The sequence below is a fragment of the Carya illinoinensis genome, chromosome 12 (genome assembly GCF_018687715.1).
Source record: "Carya illinoinensis cultivar Pawnee chromosome 12, C.illinoinensisPawnee_v1, whole genome shotgun sequence".
Classification (NCBI taxonomy): domain Eukaryota; kingdom Viridiplantae; phylum Streptophyta; class Magnoliopsida; order Fagales; family Juglandaceae; genus Carya; species Carya illinoinensis.
The window spans coordinates 23,107,276-23,127,662 of NC_056763.1; the positions used below are offsets into that span (position 1 = coordinate 23,107,276).

Sequence of the window (20,387 nt, forward strand, 5' to 3'; positions counted from 1 at the left end):
TATCTAGGGAAACAACAATAAGCTCTTGATGTGACATGCCAGTAAATATATGCAGTGTATTACCTTAACTGTAACCTCGGTACTTGGTATTTGATGCAACAAGTCTCGAAGTGACCTTTGAATGATGACTGAAACACCCTTCACATCTTGAATTATGCTCTCACCTAGTTCGGCTCCGGTACCAACATTTAAATTGATGTCCTCAACCTATCCACCAAAGAAGGCCAACAGGCAACAAGGTAAGTGAAGCAGCAATGGATTTTGGCCTTACCCATGGCTTACTTTGGTCTTCCCATTGGATATCCCTTCAAAGCCAAATCTATTATGGATGATAATATTGAGAAGATGGAATTATTAAGAAAATATTGTGAAGATGGAATGACACTTGGCTGGTTGGAAATGACTGTATTTGTCCAACAAGGGTAAAAGTACAATTAGGAGCGTGCCATCAAACTTACCTTTATGTGTTTTGTTTCTACTCCCAGTTGGGGTTACAGCGGGATTTTTTCTGGTGAGGTTTGGGGAAAAAGTCTAAATTCCATCTTGTGAAGTCATCAAAGCTGCATTCTCAAGTGCAGGGAGTGGTTTAGGTGTGAGGCATTTAATTCTTTTTACCTAATCACTTTTGGAGTAGCTATAACATTACGTTCCCGAAAGAGAGGGTCTTTAGAGGATACTGATTGGATTTGGCACCAAAAAAAAAGGGAGCTTAGGAGGAGATTAATCTTCTCACGAGGTCAATGGGTCATTCAACATTGTCTTTGGAAGACCCATAGAGAGATTAAGGGCATTTTTCCCACTTCACTAAATTTGTGGTCAGTGATAGGTCCACGGTCCATTTTTAGCATGATGTGTGGTGTGGAAATCAATCTTTGAAAGGTGTTATCCTGGAGCTATTCAACATGAAAAGTTTTAAAGATGCTTATGTGAAGGATCATTGCACCTCCTGCATGATTCTCATCCGTGGTGTACTAGAAGAACAATTTTTTGGTAAATAAAACTTTATCTTGTAACCAAAAAAAGGCAAGAAATCAATGGGGACAAGCAATTGGTAACAACTTTTTCTGACCTGAATTGTTAATATTTCCGAATGCACAGCATTTATTTCGCTTTTATGTCCACAATACCATTGAAATGTGTTCTTGACGGTTATGTGAACAATGTCAAGCTTCAAGTAACTGTATAATACAGAACACAAATACTTGGATCAGATATCTCACTGCCATAGGGGTTCACATAAACAAGAAACTTAATTATGCAAAAAGGAAAATACATAAGTATAAAGCCAAGATCAACATACTCGAGGCTGTCTGTCCTCCGAGGCATTAATATAATGGGCTTCCTTAAAGAAAGATCCAACTTTACAGCAGGTGATCCTTCAATTTCACTAGTTGTAAACCACTTCTCAGAATTTGTAACTTGATCCTTTAGTTTGACAACAGCTTTTGAATTGTTGGGAACCAGACCCATAAAATAACTGACCACCTACATATTATTTTACAGGTATACGAGCATTCAGATTATGTGTATGTACTTCATATATATGAATCTTTTTTTTAATAGATAATCAAGAAGTTATATTCATGGAAATGGGCAAAGCCTAGGTACACAGGAAGTATACATGAGGAACACCTAGCTAGAGGTTACAACAAAACTTGATATATGAATCTAAAAGTACATTACCTCCTGGAGAAACCGATTCAAGAAAACAATGCGTACTTCAGAAAGTTCCCCAAAAAGGCTATACTCATAACCTTCATAGTCTTCATCGTCAGCACTGTAAGACGTAAAAACCAACTGCATGATCAAGTGTAAATGTTAGTATCACCACCATGATAGCCCATTCACGAAATAAAATATACAAGTAATAAGTGGAAACAAATAACTGCAGGAAGTTGCTAAAAAGTGGTGAGATCCAAGCATGCAGGGAGTGTTGTAACACCCCGTCCCTCAGGGGTAAAGAATAATAGTTTTAGAAAATAGAGGGAACGAGATGCTACAAACTTCCTTAAAAATCATTTAGGAGCCAGGCATAAAAGATTCCATAATTTAAAATAAAACCTACTTCATTAAAATTTAAAAGAGAGTCAACGGTAGCACTACTTAAAATTGTTTAAAATCTTGTGCTTAGAAAAACACTTAAAAATAATTGAGACAAACTAAAAATTTCTCAGAAATAGTTAGGCCGATCTCTTCAACTTGAGTCAATTCCTGTCCTGCAGTTTCATTCTCAAATGGATCATCACCTAGGGTGGTTAAAACAATTAAAGCATACAAAAATGAGCCAAATACTCAATACTATAAACATCATATTGTAAACATAATATGAAAATATGGCTTTTAATTGTAAAATATCATTCACGATCCTACATATAACCGAATACTTTTTTTTTATAAGTAAGAAAGAATTTTATTCATCGATTGAAATAGGCACAGCCCATGCATACAGGAAGTATACAAAAGAGAACACCTGATTACATTCTATAAAGAAGAAAGCAAAAACAGAAAATCATGAACTGAATGTCCATTAAGCACTATAGCTGAAAACCATTGAAATAAAGAAAACACAAAGAATTTCCAGATTTCCTCCATAGTGCACTCCTTATTATTAAAACATCTCTCGTTCCTTTCCCACCAAATATACCACATGAGACACAAGGGAACCATCTTCCACACAGCAGCCACTTGAGGAGAACTTTCCAGTCCAATCCTACACGCAAGTAGATCCACTACCTTCATAGGCATCACCTAAGCCATCCCAACATTACTGACATTACTGAAAACACCATCCCACAGTGCCTTAACCAATTACTTAAGCATCACTGACAGCATGATACGTCTCCACTTGCCTTATTTTCTGTTATGAGTTGTATATATCTACTTCCTTATTTAGATAGAAGACGTTCCATACTTAGACAGATTTTGTACATAGTCATAGTTTCCTTTCTTGTAAATAGATTTCATTCCTGTAATTTAGCCTTGATTTCAGCCCTGTATCTTGCACACTTGTGCCTATATAATGAAAGGAAATCCTCACTAAGGAGGTATTGAATCATCTTGACATGGTATCAAGAGCCAGACCTTAAGAAATATTTCTGGTTCATTCTCGTGGGATTTTTTTTTCTGGTTGGAGGCTAGTGTTGACTCTGTCGGCACTTTCTGTGAGTTGTTTGCTTGTGGCTGGGCTGCGATTATTTTTTTTCTCGGTGGTGGGTGTCAGTTTTCATCCCGTCGGCACTGTCTGTGCTGGTTTCTTGCTGTCGTTGTCGCTGGGCTGGGCTATTTCTTGGAGTTTTGTAGCTGTCGGCAGTTTCTGTGACAGATTTGGGCTTCTCAGCAGTCTCTGTGTAGCTTTCGGCAGTTTCTGTGCAGGAGTTGGGCTTCTCGGCATTTTTGTGAGTTTAATTTTTTGGTTTCTCGAGACCTTGGGTTTGTTTGATTCACAGCAATTCCTTTTCTTTGGTTCTCGGCAATTTTCATTTTTTTGGTGCTTAGTAGATACGTGCAGTATTATTCTTGGCTGGTTTCCATTTTATGAGCATCATGTCTTCAGATTCTTTTACTGTGAAATTTGCGGGTAAAAATTATTCTACTTGGGAATTTCAATTTCGCTTATTTGTTTTGGGGAAAGATTTATGGGGTCATATTGATGGTAGTGATCCTGCTCCTACTGAGTCTATTAAGTTGGCTCAATGGACAATTAAAGATGCTAGGGTGATGACATGGATTTTAGGCTCGGTTGATCCCCTTATGTTCTCAATCTAAGGCCTTATAAGAGTGCTCAATCTATGTGAGAATACTTACGGAAAGTATATAATCAGGACAATACTGCCCGGCGTTTTCAATTAGAATACGAGATTGCTAGTTACATTCAGGGCGATCTCACCATTCAAGATTATTTTTCTGCCTTTAATACTTTGTGGGGAGAGTTTACTGACATGATTTATGCCAAGGTCCCGGAAGCTTCTCTCTCTGTTGTGCAGGCCATTCATGAACAAAGTAAGCGTGATCAGTTTTTAATGAAGTTACGACCTGAATTTGAGGCCACTCGCTCCAATTTGATGAACCGTGATCCTGTGCCCTCTTTGGATGTTTGTTTTGGGGAGTTATTTCGTGAGGAGCAGCGTCTTGCCACCCAGGCCACTTATCAGCATGACAAAATGATACCCAATGCTGTGGCTTACGCTGCTCACAGGAAAGGCAAGGGACGAGACATGCGGAACATTCAATGCTTCAGCTGCAAGGAATACGGACATATTGCGGCCCACTGTGCCAAAAAATCTTACAACTACTGCAAGAAGCCGGGCCATATTATTAAAGATTGTCCTACTCGTCCCCAGAATCGTCAGGCTAATGCTTATCAGGCTACTGTGGGTTCCTCTTCTTCTGCTACTGCGAGCGATTCTTCTACTCTTACTACAGAGATGGTTCAGCAAATGATTATTTCAACATTTTCAGCCTTAGGGCTGCAAGGTAACGATTCCCTTACATGGCTTGTTGATTCGGGTGCGTCTAATCACATGACTAGCTCTTCTGATACTCTTAGCAATTTTCAGCCTTATAATGGCTCATCACACATTCAGATTGCTAATGGTAGTCAGTTATCTATTCATGCTATTGGGGATGTTGATTCTACTGTTCAGGATGTTTTTGTATCACCTCAGCTCTCTACTAGTCTTATATCTGTTGGACAATTGGTTGATAACAACTGTGATGTTCGTTTTTCTCGTGATGGTTGTCTTGTACAGGATCAGGTGTCGGGCCAAATACTCGCGAAGGGGCCTAAAGTTGGACGTTTATTTCCTCTACATTTTTCTCTTCCTGCTGTTATTTCGTTTGCTTGTCACACTGTGAACAATAAGTATGAAGTATGGCACAAACGGTTGGGTCATCCTAATTCCGTTGTTTTATCTCATGTAATAAATTCTGGTTTGTTGGGCAATAAAGATAATTTTTCTTCTCATCTTTCTTTTGATTGCTCCACATGCAAATTAGGTAAAAGTAAGTCTCTTTCTTTTCCTTCTCATGGTAGTCATACTGAACATTGTTTCGATTTGATTCATAGTGATGTGTGGGGCATTTCTCCTGTTATCTCGCATGCCAATTATAAATACTTTGTTACTTTCATTGATGATTATACGAAGTATACCTGGATTTATTTTCTTCGTTCTAAATTTGAGGTCTTCTCTGTTTTCCAACAATTCGCTACTTATGTTGAGACTCAATTTTCTTCTCACATTAAAATTCTAAGGACTGATTCAGGTGGTGAATATATGTCTCGTGAGTTTCATGATTTTCTTCAACAACGTGGCATTGTTTCTCAACGTTCTTGTCCTTATACACCTCAGCAGAATGGTGTCGTTGAACGTAAAAATCGACATTTGTTGGATGTTGTTCGTACTTTATTGCTTCAATCATCTGTTCCTTCTAAATTCTGGGTCGAAGCCTTGTCTACGGCTTTTTATTTAATTAATAGATTGCCGTCGAGTGTCCTGAATTTTGAAACTCCTTACTTTCGTCTTTATCATCGGCATCCTAGCTACCTTGATATGCATACTTTTGGCTGTATTTGTTTTGTTCATTTACCTTCCCATGAGCGTAATAAACTATCTGCTCAATCGGTTAAATGCGCTTTTATGGATTATAGTACTTCGCACAAAGGTTATGTTTGCTATGATCCATGCTCTAACCGATTTCGCATTTCTCGTCGTGTTGTTTTCTTTGAAAATCAGTCATTCTTTTTTTCTGATGTTGAGTCTTTGCCTGAGATGCATGTCTTGCCTACTTTTGATGACTTGGCTTCTTCTTCTATTCGCTTCAAACCTGGCCTTGTCTATGAAAGACGACATCCTACTTTGCCCCTTCCTGAGCCTGATCCGCCATCTGAGCCTACTCCGACTACATCTTCTGCGGGTGATCCGGACACTATCACAGTTCCTCGTCGTTCGACCAGAGTATCTCGTCCGCCTGATCGGTATGGTTTCTCTCATACCTCTCTTCATACTACTTTGTCTTCCATTCCTATTCCATCCGGATATTCTGCAGCCGCTAAACATGATTGTTGGCGTGGGACAATGGCTGATGAACTTCAAGCTCTTCAAGATAATCATAAATGGGATGTTGTCCCTTGTCCTGCTCAGGTGAAACCTATTGGTTACAAATGGGTTTATTCTATCAAGCTACGTTCCGATGGGACTCTAGATCGATATAAGGCCCGTTTGGTTGCACTTGGTAATAGGCAAGAGTATGGGGTGGACTATAAGGAGACTTTTGCTCCAGTGGCTAAGATGACTACAGTGCGAACTGTCCTTTCTGTTGCTACCTCTCAAGGTTGGTCTCTTCATCAAATGAATGTCAAAAATGCCTTTCTTCATGGCGATCTTAAAGAAGAGATATACATGACCATTCCACCTGGTTTGTCCTCTTCTTCTCCCTCAGATGTCTGTAAGTTGAAACGCTCGTTATATGGGTTGAAACAAGCTCCTCGTGCATGGTTTGATAAATTCCGCTCCACTTTGCTTCAATTTTCCTTTAAGCAGAGTCAATATGACTCTTCTTTATTTTTCTGCAAAACATCGATTGGAATTGTTCTTCTTCTGGTTTATGTTGATGATATTGTTATTACTGGGACGGATTCTGTCTTGATCATCCAACTGCAACAGCATCTTCAAGCCTCATTTCATATGAAGAACCTTGGTCCTCTTACATACTTCTTGGGGTTGGAAGTTCATACTGATCTATCTGGCATTTTTTTGAATCAGCATAAATATACTCAGGATCTGATTACTTTGGCTAGTCTCCAGGATACTTCTTCTGTGGATACTCCTTTGGAAGTAAACACAAAATATCGTCGGGACGAGGGTGATCTCCTCTCTGATCCTACTCTGTATCGACAATTAGTGGGGAGCCTGAACTATTTGACTATTACTCGGCCTGATATTTCATTTGTTGTCCAGCAGGTTAGTCAGTTCATGCTGGCTCCCCGTCATCTACATTTTGCTGCTGTTCGTCGTATTATTCACTATCTTCGCGGCTCTCCTAGCCATGGCCTGTTCTTTCCTACTGAGACTTCTCTTAATCTTGTGGCTTACAGTGATGCTGATTGGGCGGGATGTCCTGATATGCGACGCTCTGTTACAGGCTGGTGCATGTTTCTTAGTGGTTGTGCATGCCCCCAATCTGGAATAAGAACCTATTCCTATCTGGAATAGCACTTGTTTGGCATCAGGTATACTGTAATCCTGCTTTCCTTATTCCGGGTTAGGAATAACTTATTCGGGTTTTTTGATTTATTCTTGAATCCGATACGCCCGAATCCGGTACCGGCCAATATAGGCCGATACAGGCCGGTTTAGACCCGATACAATCCGGTTCCGGCCAAACAGAATCGGTTCAGACCGATACAGGCCAAAAAAGACCGAAACAGGGCCGATACAGGCCGGTTCAGGCCCTAACATTGGCTGTTCTAACCGGTATAGACTGTTTTTGACCCATACAGATCCGAGATTTGGGTTGTTAAGCTGGTTTCTATTTTTCCAGAATGTATTTGTTCGTTTTTTATCCATATTCTCTTATTTTTCTCCATGGATCATTGATTCAGGAGCTAATGAACATCTAACTGCTTTGTCTCATTCCTTATCTGAGTTAGGTACTATGTCATTTTCCAAGAGTGTTACTCTTGCTAATGGTTCTCTTGCTAAAGTTACAGGCATTGGATCCACCAAGCTAACTGATTCTATATCCCTGTCATCTGTTCTATATGCTCATAGTTTTCCCTTTAGCTTGCTGTCCATTAGTAAAATTACTCAAAATCTTCAATATTCTGTGACATTTTTTCCTTCTATATGTATCTTTCAGGATCTCAAGACAGGGAAGAAGATTGATACGGGGCATGAAACTGGTGGTCTGCATTACCTCGACGTCGAGCAGTCACCCACTCGAGCCCTCACTTCCTCCTCCGCTTTTGAATGGCATTGCCGCCTTGGACACTCATCCCTTTCTCTTCTGAAACGTCAAGTTAGGGATCTTGGAAATGTGTCTCCCTTTCCTTGTGAAGCATGTCAACTAAGTAAACACCACCGTGTGTCTTTTGTACATCGAGTTGATAATCGAGCATCTTCTTCTTTTGCATTGGTTCATTCTGATATATGGAGACCATTCAACATTGTATCAAATAAGTTTCAATATTTTGTTACATTTGTTGATGACTATTCTCGTATCACATGATTATTTCTGATGAAAGCAAGATCTGAACTCCTTTCCATATTCAAAGTCTTTCGAAAAGAAATTAAAACTCAATTTGGACAAAGAGTTCAAGTTTTGCTTCTGACAATGCTAAAGAATCTCCGTGCTTCAGACCCTAAGTTACTCAATGCTTCAGAATCTCCACCTATTGCTCTCCGAAAAGGTACTCGTTCTTGTGTTACTCAACATCCAATTAGCCAATATGTCTCCTGTCATGCATTGTCTCCATCTTTTTCATCTTTTACTTCTCAACTGTCAAAAGTTTTTGTTCCTAAGACAGTTCAGGATGCTTTATCTGATCCGAGATGGAGGACAGCCATAGAAAATGAAATGGATGCTCTTCACCATAATGGGACATGGGATCTTGTTCCTCTGCCACCGGGAAAACAATCTGTTGGCTGTAGATGGGTATACACAGTCAAATTCCATCATACTGGCGCTGTGGAACGTCTGAAAGCTCGTTTGGTAGCTAAGGGCTACACTCAAATTTATGGCATTGATTACGACGAGACCTTTTCTCCCGTTGCCACAATTTCATCTGTTCGAGTATTGATCTCTCTTGCTGCTAATTTGGATTAACTCTTATTTCAGTTGGATGTTAATAATGCATTCCTACATGATGACTTAAATAAGGAAGTGTATATGGAGCAACCACCTGGTTTTGTTGCTCAAGGGGAGTGTCGAGGTACAGTTTGCAAGTTAAAAAATGCATTATATGGTTTGAAACAATCTCCTCAAGCATGGTTTGGGAGATTCTCTGATAGTGTATTGGCATTTGGTCTTCATAGATGCCAAACAGACCACTCGGTATTTCATATGCATAGTGATGCAGGTCATATCTTATTGATTGTATATGTAGATGATATTATAATTACTGGGAGTGATTCAACTGGAATCGCCAGGCTGAAACAATTTTTACATGATCAGTTTCAGACAAAAGACTTGGGTAAACTTAGATACTTTCTTGGAATCGAAGTTAATATATCTAAAAAGGGTATCAACCTATCTCAGAGAAAATGTGCTTGATTTTTTGGAAGAAACTGGCATGTTGGGTGCACGGCCTATTGACACTCCTATGGATCCAAATCATAAACTCTTGAAAGAGGAAGGTGAGTTGTTTGAAGATCCAGGTCGGTATCAAAGACTTGTTGGAAAATTAAATTATCTGACTATCACTAGACCTGATATTTCTTATGCAGTAAGTGTACTGAGCCAATTCCTACAAACGCCTAAGGTCTCACATTGGGATGCTATAATCCATATTCTTCGATATCTTAAGCGAGCTCCTAGCCTTGGGTTGTTGTATAGACCAAATGGGCATCTTAGAATTGAAGCTTTTTCAGATGCTGATTGGATAGGATCTCCTTCATATAGAAGATCAACTATTGGATACTGTACCTTTGTAGGAGGTAATTTGATTACATGGAAGAGTAAGAAGCAAACAGTAGTAGCTCGATCTAGTGCAGAGGCCGAATACAAAGCAATGGCTCACACTGCTAGTGAGCTGACATGGTTGCAACACTTTTTTCATGAGATTGGGTTTCCAGCTCCTATCCCCCTTCAGTTATTTTGTGATAATCAAGCTGCACTACATATTGCGTCTAATCTTGTATTCCATGAGAGGACTAAACACATTGAGATTGATTGTCACTTCATTCAAGATAAGATATTCAATGGTGACATCTCTACACCGTTTGTGAAGTCTGCTGATCAACTTGCAGATGTGTTTACCAAACCACTTTGTCATAGTCGGCTATAGCTTATTTGTTCCAAGCTAGGTTTATATGATATATATGCCCCAGCTTGAAGGGGAGTGTTGGAATACATAGTTGTAATTAAATGTATGGTATGAGGGTATAATGGTCACTACTCTATGTATATGTATAGTTAGATATTCATTAATAAAATCAAAACACAGTATTCTCTCTCTCTCTTGTTTATCGACTATAGGTATCATAAATATGAGGGTCCACCCAAAGATAAAAGCGGGGAAAACTTTAATACAATCAGCAGATTCCTTACAATCGTCAAAACTCCAATCATTATTCTCTCACCAGTAAACACCACATTAGCCCAATCACTTTCCACAAATCTTCACAACAGTGGAGACCAAATAGTTCTTCCTGACACACAAGGTGATCCTCTACACTCTTAGGTATTATCCAAACCAATTCAAAAAAACAGTGTAGAATCCACGAGGCATTTGCCACCCATAGTGAAGCAAAAGATGCTCAACAGATTCTCCACTACTTCGGCACATACTACACCAATCAACTACCAAGACATAGCTCTTCTGTAAATTGTCCAAAGTGAGAACCCCCAAGAGCAGCTGGCCAAATATATATATATATATATATATATATATATATATATATATATATATTTATAAATAAGTGACCCGTTATTTGTTACAGAGATGAGGTAGTTGTAGCATTGACTTAACATGTAAAATAGGTGGTTGTACCATTGACTTAACGTGTAAAATGGGTGGCTGAGATAAGGTGGTTGTACCATTGACTTAACATGTAAAATAGGTGGCTGTACCATTAACTAAACATGTAAAGTGGGTGGCTGTAAATGGACTTTTAGGCCTTTCTATTTCTAGATGTAATAGCAGAGAAATAGGTAGTTGTACCATTGACTTAATGTGTAGATACTTAATGTGTACCATGTAAACAGCAGCAATCAACTACTGAAATCATGCTGAAAATGCCGGCTCACTGTTGTAACTCTATTCTATATAAATGAAAGAAATCAATGGAAAGAGATATTCAGACCTTTTGACATGGTATCAGAGCTACTGTTCTGATTATCATGTCTCTGTGGTCTTAATTTTCTGAGTTGCGACAATATTTTTTTTCTTCTCTGTTCTCACACGTTGGTGAGTTTCTGAGTTGTGGTGAGTGTTTTCTCGGTGCTTGTGGGGTTCCGACTTGTGGGATTGTCACCTTGGTGGTTGTTGGTAGCTGTCAGCAGATTATGTATGTAGTTGTGTGGTGATCGAACACTTCTGTGTGGCTGTTCAGTTTCTCTCTGGTTCAGTTCCTCTCTGTTTCTAGGCAGTGTGTTTATTTCCAGTGCTTGCTTTGTGGTTTCGGGCTGTGTCAGCATTTTCTGTTGTCTCAAGCAATGTTTTTTTTTTTTGCCGTGAGACTTCATCCTTCTTGTTTTGCCAAGGGCCATTTGATTTTGGTTTATATTTGGGTTGCTGTGGGCAATTTGTTTTCAAGTGGGATTTACTTTTGGGTTGAATTTATTGCTTATTTGATCATGTCTTTTGAAAATACTATTGTTCACTTTACTGGAAAGAATTTTTCTACGTGGGAATTTCAGTTTAAGATATTTTTTAAAGAGAAAGAATTATCAAATCATATTGATAGTTTTGCTACGGTTCCCACTGATGAAAAACAATTTTGCCCAATGGGAAGTCAATGATACTAAGGTGATCTCATGGCTATTGGGGATGATTGAGTCTCACCTTGTGACCAATCTTCACTGTTTCACTACGGCTCAGGCTATGTGGGATTATCTTCACCATATTTACCACCAAGATCATAGTGCTCGGAAGTTCCAATTAGAGTTAGAAATTAGTAATTATAGTCAAGGCAATTTACCTATTGCGCAATTTTATTCTGATTTTATTAACCTTTGAAGCGAACATTCTGCCATTATTCATGCTAAGTTTCCTCCTACGGCACTCGCGGCTCTTCCAGCAGTTCATTTTGAGAGTCAATGGGATCAGTTTTTAATGAAGTTTCGACCTGAATTTGAGCCTGTTCGAGCTGGTTTATTGAACTGTAATCCGGTTCCTTCTTTGGATATTTGTTTGGGAGATTTGTTACGTGAAGAACAGCGGTTATCCACTCAGATGAGTATAACTTCTAAGAATGTCTTTTCTAAGACTATGAATGGAGCCTATGTAGCACAAGGAAGAGGGAGGAACAAGTTGCAATGTTTCATTTGCAAGGAATTTGGTCATATTGCTCGTAACTGTCCTAAGAAAGTTTATATCATTAAAGACTATTGAGTACGGCCTCAGAATCGCCAATCCCAAGTTTTTCAAGCTGCTGTTCAGTCCTCTTCTTCTTCTTCTGAGCCACCTATTGTAAGCTCTAATTCATCTATTCTCCCACTAGCAATGGTCCAACAGATGATTGTACCTACTTTTACGGCCTTAGGCCTACAAGGTACGGGTACTAACTCAACTTCTTGGATTGTTCAGTCCTTTTCTTCTTCTTCTAAGCCACCTACTGTAAGCTCTAATTCATCTGTTCTCACACCAGCAATGGTCCAACAGATGATTGTGTCTACTTTTACGGCCTTAGGCCTACAAGGTACGGGTACTAACTAAACTTCTTGGATTTTTTATTCGGGCGCTTCTAATCTTATGACTAGTAATACGATGGGTCTACATGATGTTCGTAAGTATCGCGGCATGCAAAATATTCAGATCGTTGATGGCGGTACTCTTCCTATTACTGTTGTTGGTAATTTGGGCTCTTCATTTTGCGATGTTTTTGTCTCTCCTGGATTATCTACCAATTTGATTTCTGTTGGACAATTGGTAGATAATAATTGTGATATCACTTTTCTCGTGGTGGTTGTCTTGTGTAGGATCAGGTGTCGGGGACGGTGATCGTGAAGGGGCCTAAAATAGGACGTTTAATTCCCTTACAGTTTTCTATTCCTATTGTTGTATCTCTTGCTTGTATGGCTACTGCCAATACTAATGAAATCTGGATAAGAAATTAGGTCATCCTAATTCTATTGTCTTGACTCATTTTATGAAACATGATTTTTTGGGCAATAAAGATTCATTTTCTTCTTCTCCTATATCTTTTGATTGTGCTACTTGTCATCTTGGTAAAAGTAAAACCTTACCTTTTCCTACGCATGGTAGTCGTGCTTCTAGTTGTTTTGAGATTGTGCATACTGACGTTTGGGGTGTAAGTCCTATTATTTCTCATGGTCAATATCGTTATTTTGTGACGTTTATCGATGATTATAGTCTATTCACCTGGATATGTTTTCTCCGTTCTAAAGCTGACGTATTTTCTGTCTTTCAAAAATTTGTTGCTCTTGTTGAGATACAATTCAACACTTGTATCAAAACTTTACGCTCTGACACAAGGGGGGAGTACATGTCTCATCCTTTTCAAACTTTTCTTCAACAAAAGGGGATCATTTCTCAACGTTCTTGTCCTTATACTCCTCAACAAAATGGAGTCGCTGAGCATAAAAATCGTCATCTCTTAGATGTAGTCCATACTTTGTTGATTGATTCTTCTAAACCTTCAAAGTTCTGGGTAGAAGCTTTATCTACTGAGGTCTATTTGATCAATTGTTTGCCTACTGACACACTATATTATGATTCTCCTTATTTTCGATTATTTGGCATATCTCCTAAGTATCAATCCTTTCATACCTTTGAGTGTGTTTGTTTTGTTCATATGCCACCTGTTGAGCGTCACAAGCTTGCTGCACAGTCTATTACATGTGCCTTTACGGGATATAGTCCTACTCAAAAAAGATTTGTTTGTTATGATGCTCATGCAAATAAATTCCGAATCTTACGGAATGTGATTTTCTTCAAAAATCAATATTTCTTTCAATCTCAGGTTATTTCTGATCCTCCTGTTACTCTTCTTCTCGCTTTTGATGATGTGTCTTCCTCTATTAAGCGATTTCAACTAGGTATGGTGTATCATCATCGTCTTTCTCCTTCTTCAACGCCCATTCCAGACACTGATCTGTCATCTGATTCTACGGTTCCTATACCTCGGCACTCCACCCAGGTAACACATTCACCAAATAGGTATGGTTTTCCTCACATCTTGCTTACTGCCACTCTCGACACTTCTGTTCCTCACTCTTATACTCAGGCATCCACCCAAGCATGTTGGCAGCAAGCCATGCAAGAGGAAATCCAAGCTCTTCAAGACAATCACACTTGAGACATTGTAATTTGTCCCTCTAATGTCAAACCTATTAGTTGTAAATGGGTATACTCAGTCAAGTTTCAAGCTGATGGCTCACTAGACAGATATAAGGCCCATCTGTTAGTTCTTGGGAACCGACAAGAGTATGGTATTGATTATGAAGAGACATTTGCACCTGTTTCCAAAATGACTACTGTACGAACTATCTTGGCACTTGCTGCATCGCAAGGTTGGTCTCTCCGGCAAATGGATGTGAAGAATGCTTTTCTACATGGGGATTTGAAGGAAGAAATCTATATGTCCCCACCTCCCGGCATGTTTGCTACACTTTCCTCAGAGGTTTGTCGGCTACGCCGATCCTTATATGGACTGAAACAGGCTCCGCGTGCATAGTTTGACAAATTTCGCTCTAACCTACTTGCTTTTCATTTTACTAAGAGTCAGTTTGATTCCTCTCTTTTTCTTCGCAAGACTTCTGCAGGAATCGTATTGCTTCTTGTATATGTTGATGACATTGTGATTACTGGCTCCGATACTGAGTTAATTAAGCAATTACAACAGCCTCTCAATGCCTATTTTCACATGAAAGATCTTGGTCCCCTGCAGTACTTTCTTGGCCTTGAGGTGCAGCTTACTCCAACTGGTACATTGTTACACCAGCACAAATACGCGCAGGATGTTATTTCATTGGGTGGTCTCCAATCGGGTAACTCTGTTTTTACTCCCTTGGAGATAAATCTTAAGCTTCGTCAGGAAGAAGGGGAACTTTTATCAAATCCATCTTTGCATCGGCAGCTTGTTGGGAGTTTGAACTATTTGACGATTACCCATCCTGACATTTCGTTTGCCGTGCAACAAGTCAGTCAATTTATGCAAGCTCATTGACATCTTCATTTAGCTGCTGTCCGTCGCATTATCTAATATCTGAAAGGGACTACTACACATGGGTTGTTCCTTCCTAAAGAATCCTCCTTACAGTTGGTGGGGTATAGTGATGCTGATTGGGCCGGATGTGCGGATACTCACCGCTCTGTTACTGCCTGGTACATGTTCTTAGACAATGCACTCATTTCTTGGAAGAGTAAGAAGCAAGACAAAGTTTCCAAGTCCTCTACCAAGTCTGAGTATCGTGCTATGTCTTCTGCATGCTCTGAGATCACATGGTTTCGTGGGTTATTGGGTGAACTTGGTTTTCCTCAGCTGCATCCCACTCCTCTTTATGCTGATAATACCAATGCTATTAACATCGCCGCTAATCCTGTCTTCCCTCAGCGTACAAAACATATCGAAGTTGATTGTCATTCCATTTGTGAATCCTTTGAAAAACATATAATTACTCTCCTTCACATTTCCACTGAACGCCAAACTGCAGACATATTCATTAAAGCTCTTTCTCGGCACTGGCATCAGTTCTTGGTTGACAAATTGATGCTTATTGATCCACCAGCATCAATTTGAGGGGGGATGTTACATAAGGTGGCTATACCATTGACTTAACATGTAAAATAGGTGGTTGTACCATTGACTTAATGTGTACAATGTAAACAGCAGCAATCACCTGCTGAAATCATGCTGAAAATGCCAGCTCACTGTTGTAACTCTATTCTATATAAATGAAAGAAACCAATGGAAAGAGGTATTCAGACTTTTTGACATTATTGGATATAGAGCATGGTAGAAATATCTAACTTCAAAGCAATCACTTTGGAAGCGTCCACTGAATCTTCTATTATTCATCTCTCCCCATCCTGAAAGAATATAGTTTATCAAAGAAGGAAATTGAAAAGATCCACTTCTAAGTCTTGCCCCCAACCTAATGAAGAATACATTTCATTGTTGAGAACCTATAAAAAGATGTAAATTATCCACCACAAACGCTTCCTTAGAACAGTTAATGCTAAATTATTTGGGAAAAGTTTCATTGATAGTCCAATCTCCACACCACACATCGCGCCAAAAGCAAATCCTAGGACCCTCTTCCATATTTAAACTGGTAAAGCTGGCAAATTCCTTCCAAAAAGTCCTTATAGTCTTCCAAATACCAACTCAAAGCTGCCCATTCACTTCATTACTACACCCACACCAGTAAGTACCATATTTAGCACCCACCACCACCAGCCACAAACTCTCATTCATTTGTATACTGCCATAACCATTTCCCCAATGAGGCATGCTTGAATAGAATAACTTTCAAACCCACAAATCTCCTATAGATAAAGGCAGACAGGACTGCTATATTGTTATTGAAAACAAAGATAAATTTTGGAATTCCAATACTCCAGTCTCTTAACTAGGCACCAGTTGAAAAGGCAGTAAAAGGAACCAATCATGAGAACTATCCACTACCATCAAACATACTCACCTTCAAAACAACTCAAGAACCAAAATCAGTAGAAAGCAAGTTTCCAAATTTCAGAATGGAGAAAAAGAAAACATAAGGCTTTTGGAGAAGGAAACACAGGAAAAGAACAAACTGGTGAAGACCTATGTCAAAACAAAAAGAAAGAAAGATAAGTTTTTTAAAGAAATTTAACTTATAAGTTCATAAACTCAAAAATTTTCAGAGACAATTGTTCTTGTTGAGAGAGAGAGAGAGAGAGAGAGAGAGAGAGAGAGAGAACCTCAACAAATGAACTGCCCCCAGGATTTCTCATGTCACAGACCCAGAAATACATATGGCTACTAGGAAGACTGTCATCACTTATTCTCAAATTTCCAAGGGCTGCTTTAATACTCAAAGATGATGGGAACACCTAGAACAAGAAACATATGTTATAAGAATGAGAAATATTCACAACTAAGAAAAGATAAACAAACTTTGAAGCCTTGAGGCTGGGAGGATCAGCCAAACCTTAATATCCGTCAGCAAATTATCTTGCAACAGACAGGACAGCTTAGTTTCATCTTCATTCATCAACACAATTTGAGCATGTGCCATGTGTAATTTTAAATTGAACATGATTCTGGATTTCCCTTTTCCTAGCAAACCTTTAATTACTGGGTCCCCAACTGTAGTTGAATATTTATCATCAATTACATCTTTGGAGACTTCCTGTTTCCCAGTGGCTGCAGAAGAACTGTCACTGAAAGATTCACAACTTTCGTCCTTGATGTTAATAGCATTAGAAAACTCCATGATGGCAACAACTGTTGGCCGACGACAGAAAAAAGACAGGGTAGCCAGGGTCACCGTGACCTGAAAATTCATTTTATAAGCTACTCATAACCAAATAATGGACCATAGGCAGAAATTTACACACTCAAAAACCCAACCTGATTATCTATATTATTATATCCAGGAGAGTTCCGGTCATAAATAATTATTTGGGCTTTCACAAAACTATCCAAAGTATCAGATAATTTGATGTCCTGCCTCTTAGTTCCAATAGCATCAGTGGGCAGTAGACCAGAGATACGGTTAAAGCTAGGGGGCTTCAATGATAAAATCTCAGATCGGGGTAAATTTGAGGAACCTAAACACTCAGATTCATTTTTTGGTGACCATGGTGGATTGTCAACAGAATCGACCAAATTCTCCGCTGTCTCATAGAATGTATCGTCTCCACTTGGAGTTACACAATTGTCGGCACTTTGATCCCCAACATCATAGAAGGATGAATTTGCATCTGTACTCCCGATAAATGACCTTGCCAGAAAACAAGGACAAGACACTTTGTTGCAGCAAATTAAATCTTCAACCTCCAAAGATTTCAGCACAGTGCCAATGAACATATCATTCTCTATGATTGACAGCTCAACCTGTTTGTAACAATGAAGAACCTCAGAAGAGTGAAAACAAGAAGTACGCTAAATCCAAAAAAATAAGTGTGCGCACTAAATATATACAGTTATGTATCTTCTACATTACCTGACCACCAATTGCTCGAAACTCAAATAGATTACTCTCTTCAGCAAGGAGGACATTCATGTAGCTGTGTTCGTGCTAAAGAAAAGGCAGCATATCTCTCAGGGCTATGAGAACTTCCATCATAAGGCAACTTCACATAGTATAAATAGCCTAGGCTTACCTGATAACTATAACTGAAGGAAACCTTTAGTTCATCAAGAACACCTGCAACAAATAGCCTCTCTGTATTCAATACATCAATCGCATCACGGTTTTCACCAAGTTCAGCTTCAGAATCCTCTGGCTCTGATGAAGTTTCTGATAAACCAGTAATAGGAGCAGCACCCTGCAGAGAAATGTGAGAAAATCCATATTAATTTCTTTGCAGCTAAAGGCAATGTCTGATCAAAGGCAGGAGCTGGCTTTGAGCAGAAAGCTTTATCTTGCACCAGGACTGCCTTGTTCTACAGCGCTGAGTTTAAAGTACATCAACCAGCATTAGCCTTGGTTTTTGGTTTTTTAAAACTTGATACCTCATTTTTGGTTTTTTCTTTCGACCTTCACTTCAGAAGTTGCAAGGAAGATTGCCAAAAGGTATTAGCACATTCTAAAACTTTGCAAAGGGGATGCCACTATTAAAGCACAAATGTCCCAAAAGCTTCGACTAGTGGGAATAGGTGAATTTAGTCATTTACCATTTTATCACTCCTCCTGTGTGCGAGTCTAAGTGGGCAGAACATGTGAAACATTTAATTGAGATACTATGAAGTCAGAATTCAAACTAACAGTTACTGCTTCAATAACATATTAAGTCACTAATTGTCTCAAAAGCTTGAATTGGAGAGATACTGAATTGTATCATTTAAGTAATTTTAACAGCCCTTTCCTATATTCTTCCCCCAATTTCCCTCCAATTCTTCAGTCATATAGGAAAATTAACCCTTGAGCTATTTTATAAATCAAAGAACAAGATCACCGATCATAAAAATGAATCAAAGAGCCAAGAAATAAATAGTTACTAATACTAGTCAGTATTTATTGTTACAAACAACACCATTGGTAACAATTCAAATAGTAGATTAGTGGTAGTACCGGTAAATTATTATAGTTACCATAACAATGTTGCTAATCTATAGGCATACCGTAGCAATAGAATTTGTATTGAATCTGAAAAAATTTACTGAAAGAGGTATCCTCCACAAAGATAGGCTAAAAAAAGATCTCGGTAAGTTGAAGTTCAAATTTCATTCGGTTGTGATGCTCTCTCAAGATCAAAATTATATTTATACCACATAAACAGAAAATCCCATGGCATATAGTGATATGAAAAATAAAGCCTGCACATACTAGTTAGTAGTTGTATAAAACGATTAAAAGGAAACCATGATGTAAAGGCATATATTTTGGCACTTATCCAAACACAATGCTAGACTAATACAAAAGAAAAAAAAAAAAACGATCTCCATCAACCTAACAAAACAGTATGATTTCTACTATAGACATCTAAATTTTATTTATTAACAACTCAATGGGTATTCATTGGTGTTCTTTCAGACATGTTGGAAATTTGAAAAGTCTCAATGCCACATTTATATCTCTTATACCTTAAAAAATCAGGGGCCTCAGATATTAAGGGTTTTCGTCCTATCTACTAAGTCGAAGTTGTATACAAGAACAATTATAAATTTCTAGCTAATAAAATGAAAGGGAGTTGTAAAATGTCATTTCTAGAACTCAAAATGCTTTCATTAGGGGGAGACAAATTCTAGACCTGGTTCTTATCGCCAACAAGTGCAACAATAGTAGACTACAATCAGAGATTTGAGAAGTACTTTGTAAGCTAGATCTGGAGAAGGTGTATGACATGTTAATTTGTTGGTTGTATTTGCTAAAGAGATGTGGCTTTGGTGAGAAATTGTGCGGGTGGATCGCACATTTTATTTATTTAGTGTTTTTCCATCCTTTTTTCTTTTTTCCTTTTTTTCCCACCAACTGAAACCAAAGATGCGGTGCTTTTCTATCCTGATCAATGGTTCTCCATAAAGTTTCTTTTACAACTCTACAGGCCAAAAAGGGGGGCCCACTATCACTCTAATTGTTTGTAGTTTCCATGGATGCATTAAGCAGAATGTTGGCCATGGCTGTGGAGAGAGGACTCTAACCAGGTTTTTGGGAAGCTATAAACTTATGAAGAGCAGTTTGCGTTGCATCTCCTTTTCACCAATGATGTTGCCTATTATTATGCTTTGAAACAACATCGGGATTCAAGATTAACTTTGCCAAAAAACTAGTTTCTGTGATGGCCGTTGAAGATATCGGTGGATTGGCTAGTATGAGATGCAGGATGATAACTTTAC

At 38.7% G+C, this 20,387-nt stretch overlaps 1 protein-coding gene and 1 long non-coding RNA gene across 3 annotated transcripts in view; one reads left to right on the forward strand and one right to left on the reverse strand.

Moving 5' to 3' along the window:
* Positions 1–20,387, reverse strand: part of LOC122290372 — a 97,969-nt gene that overhangs the window by 49,798 nt on the left and 27,784 nt on the right. For both annotated transcript variants that reach the window (XM_043098017.1, XM_043098016.1), the window contains exons 22-30: positions 18,212–18,376; positions 18,052–18,126; positions 17,457–17,942; positions 17,035–17,379; positions 16,805–16,936; positions 1,684–1,797; positions 1,301–1,485; positions 1,070–1,178; positions 64–207 (exon numbers count right to left, since the gene is read on the reverse strand). In XM_043098017.1, the coding sequence (XP_042953951.1) occupies positions 64–207; positions 1,070–1,178; positions 1,301–1,485; positions 1,684–1,797; positions 16,805–16,936; positions 17,035–17,379; positions 17,457–17,942; positions 18,052–18,126; positions 18,212–18,376 (1,755 nt within the window). The remainder of the gene's footprint in view (positions 1–63; positions 208–1,069; positions 1,179–1,300; positions 1,486–1,683; positions 1,798–16,804; positions 16,937–17,034; positions 17,380–17,456; positions 17,943–18,051; positions 18,127–18,211; positions 18,377–20,387) is intronic.
* Positions 4,302–4,969, forward strand: LOC122290374. The gene is made up of 2 exons (XR_006236366.1): positions 4,302–4,473; positions 4,749–4,969. It is a non-coding gene; the product is annotated as an uncharacterized LOC122290374 (long non-coding RNA).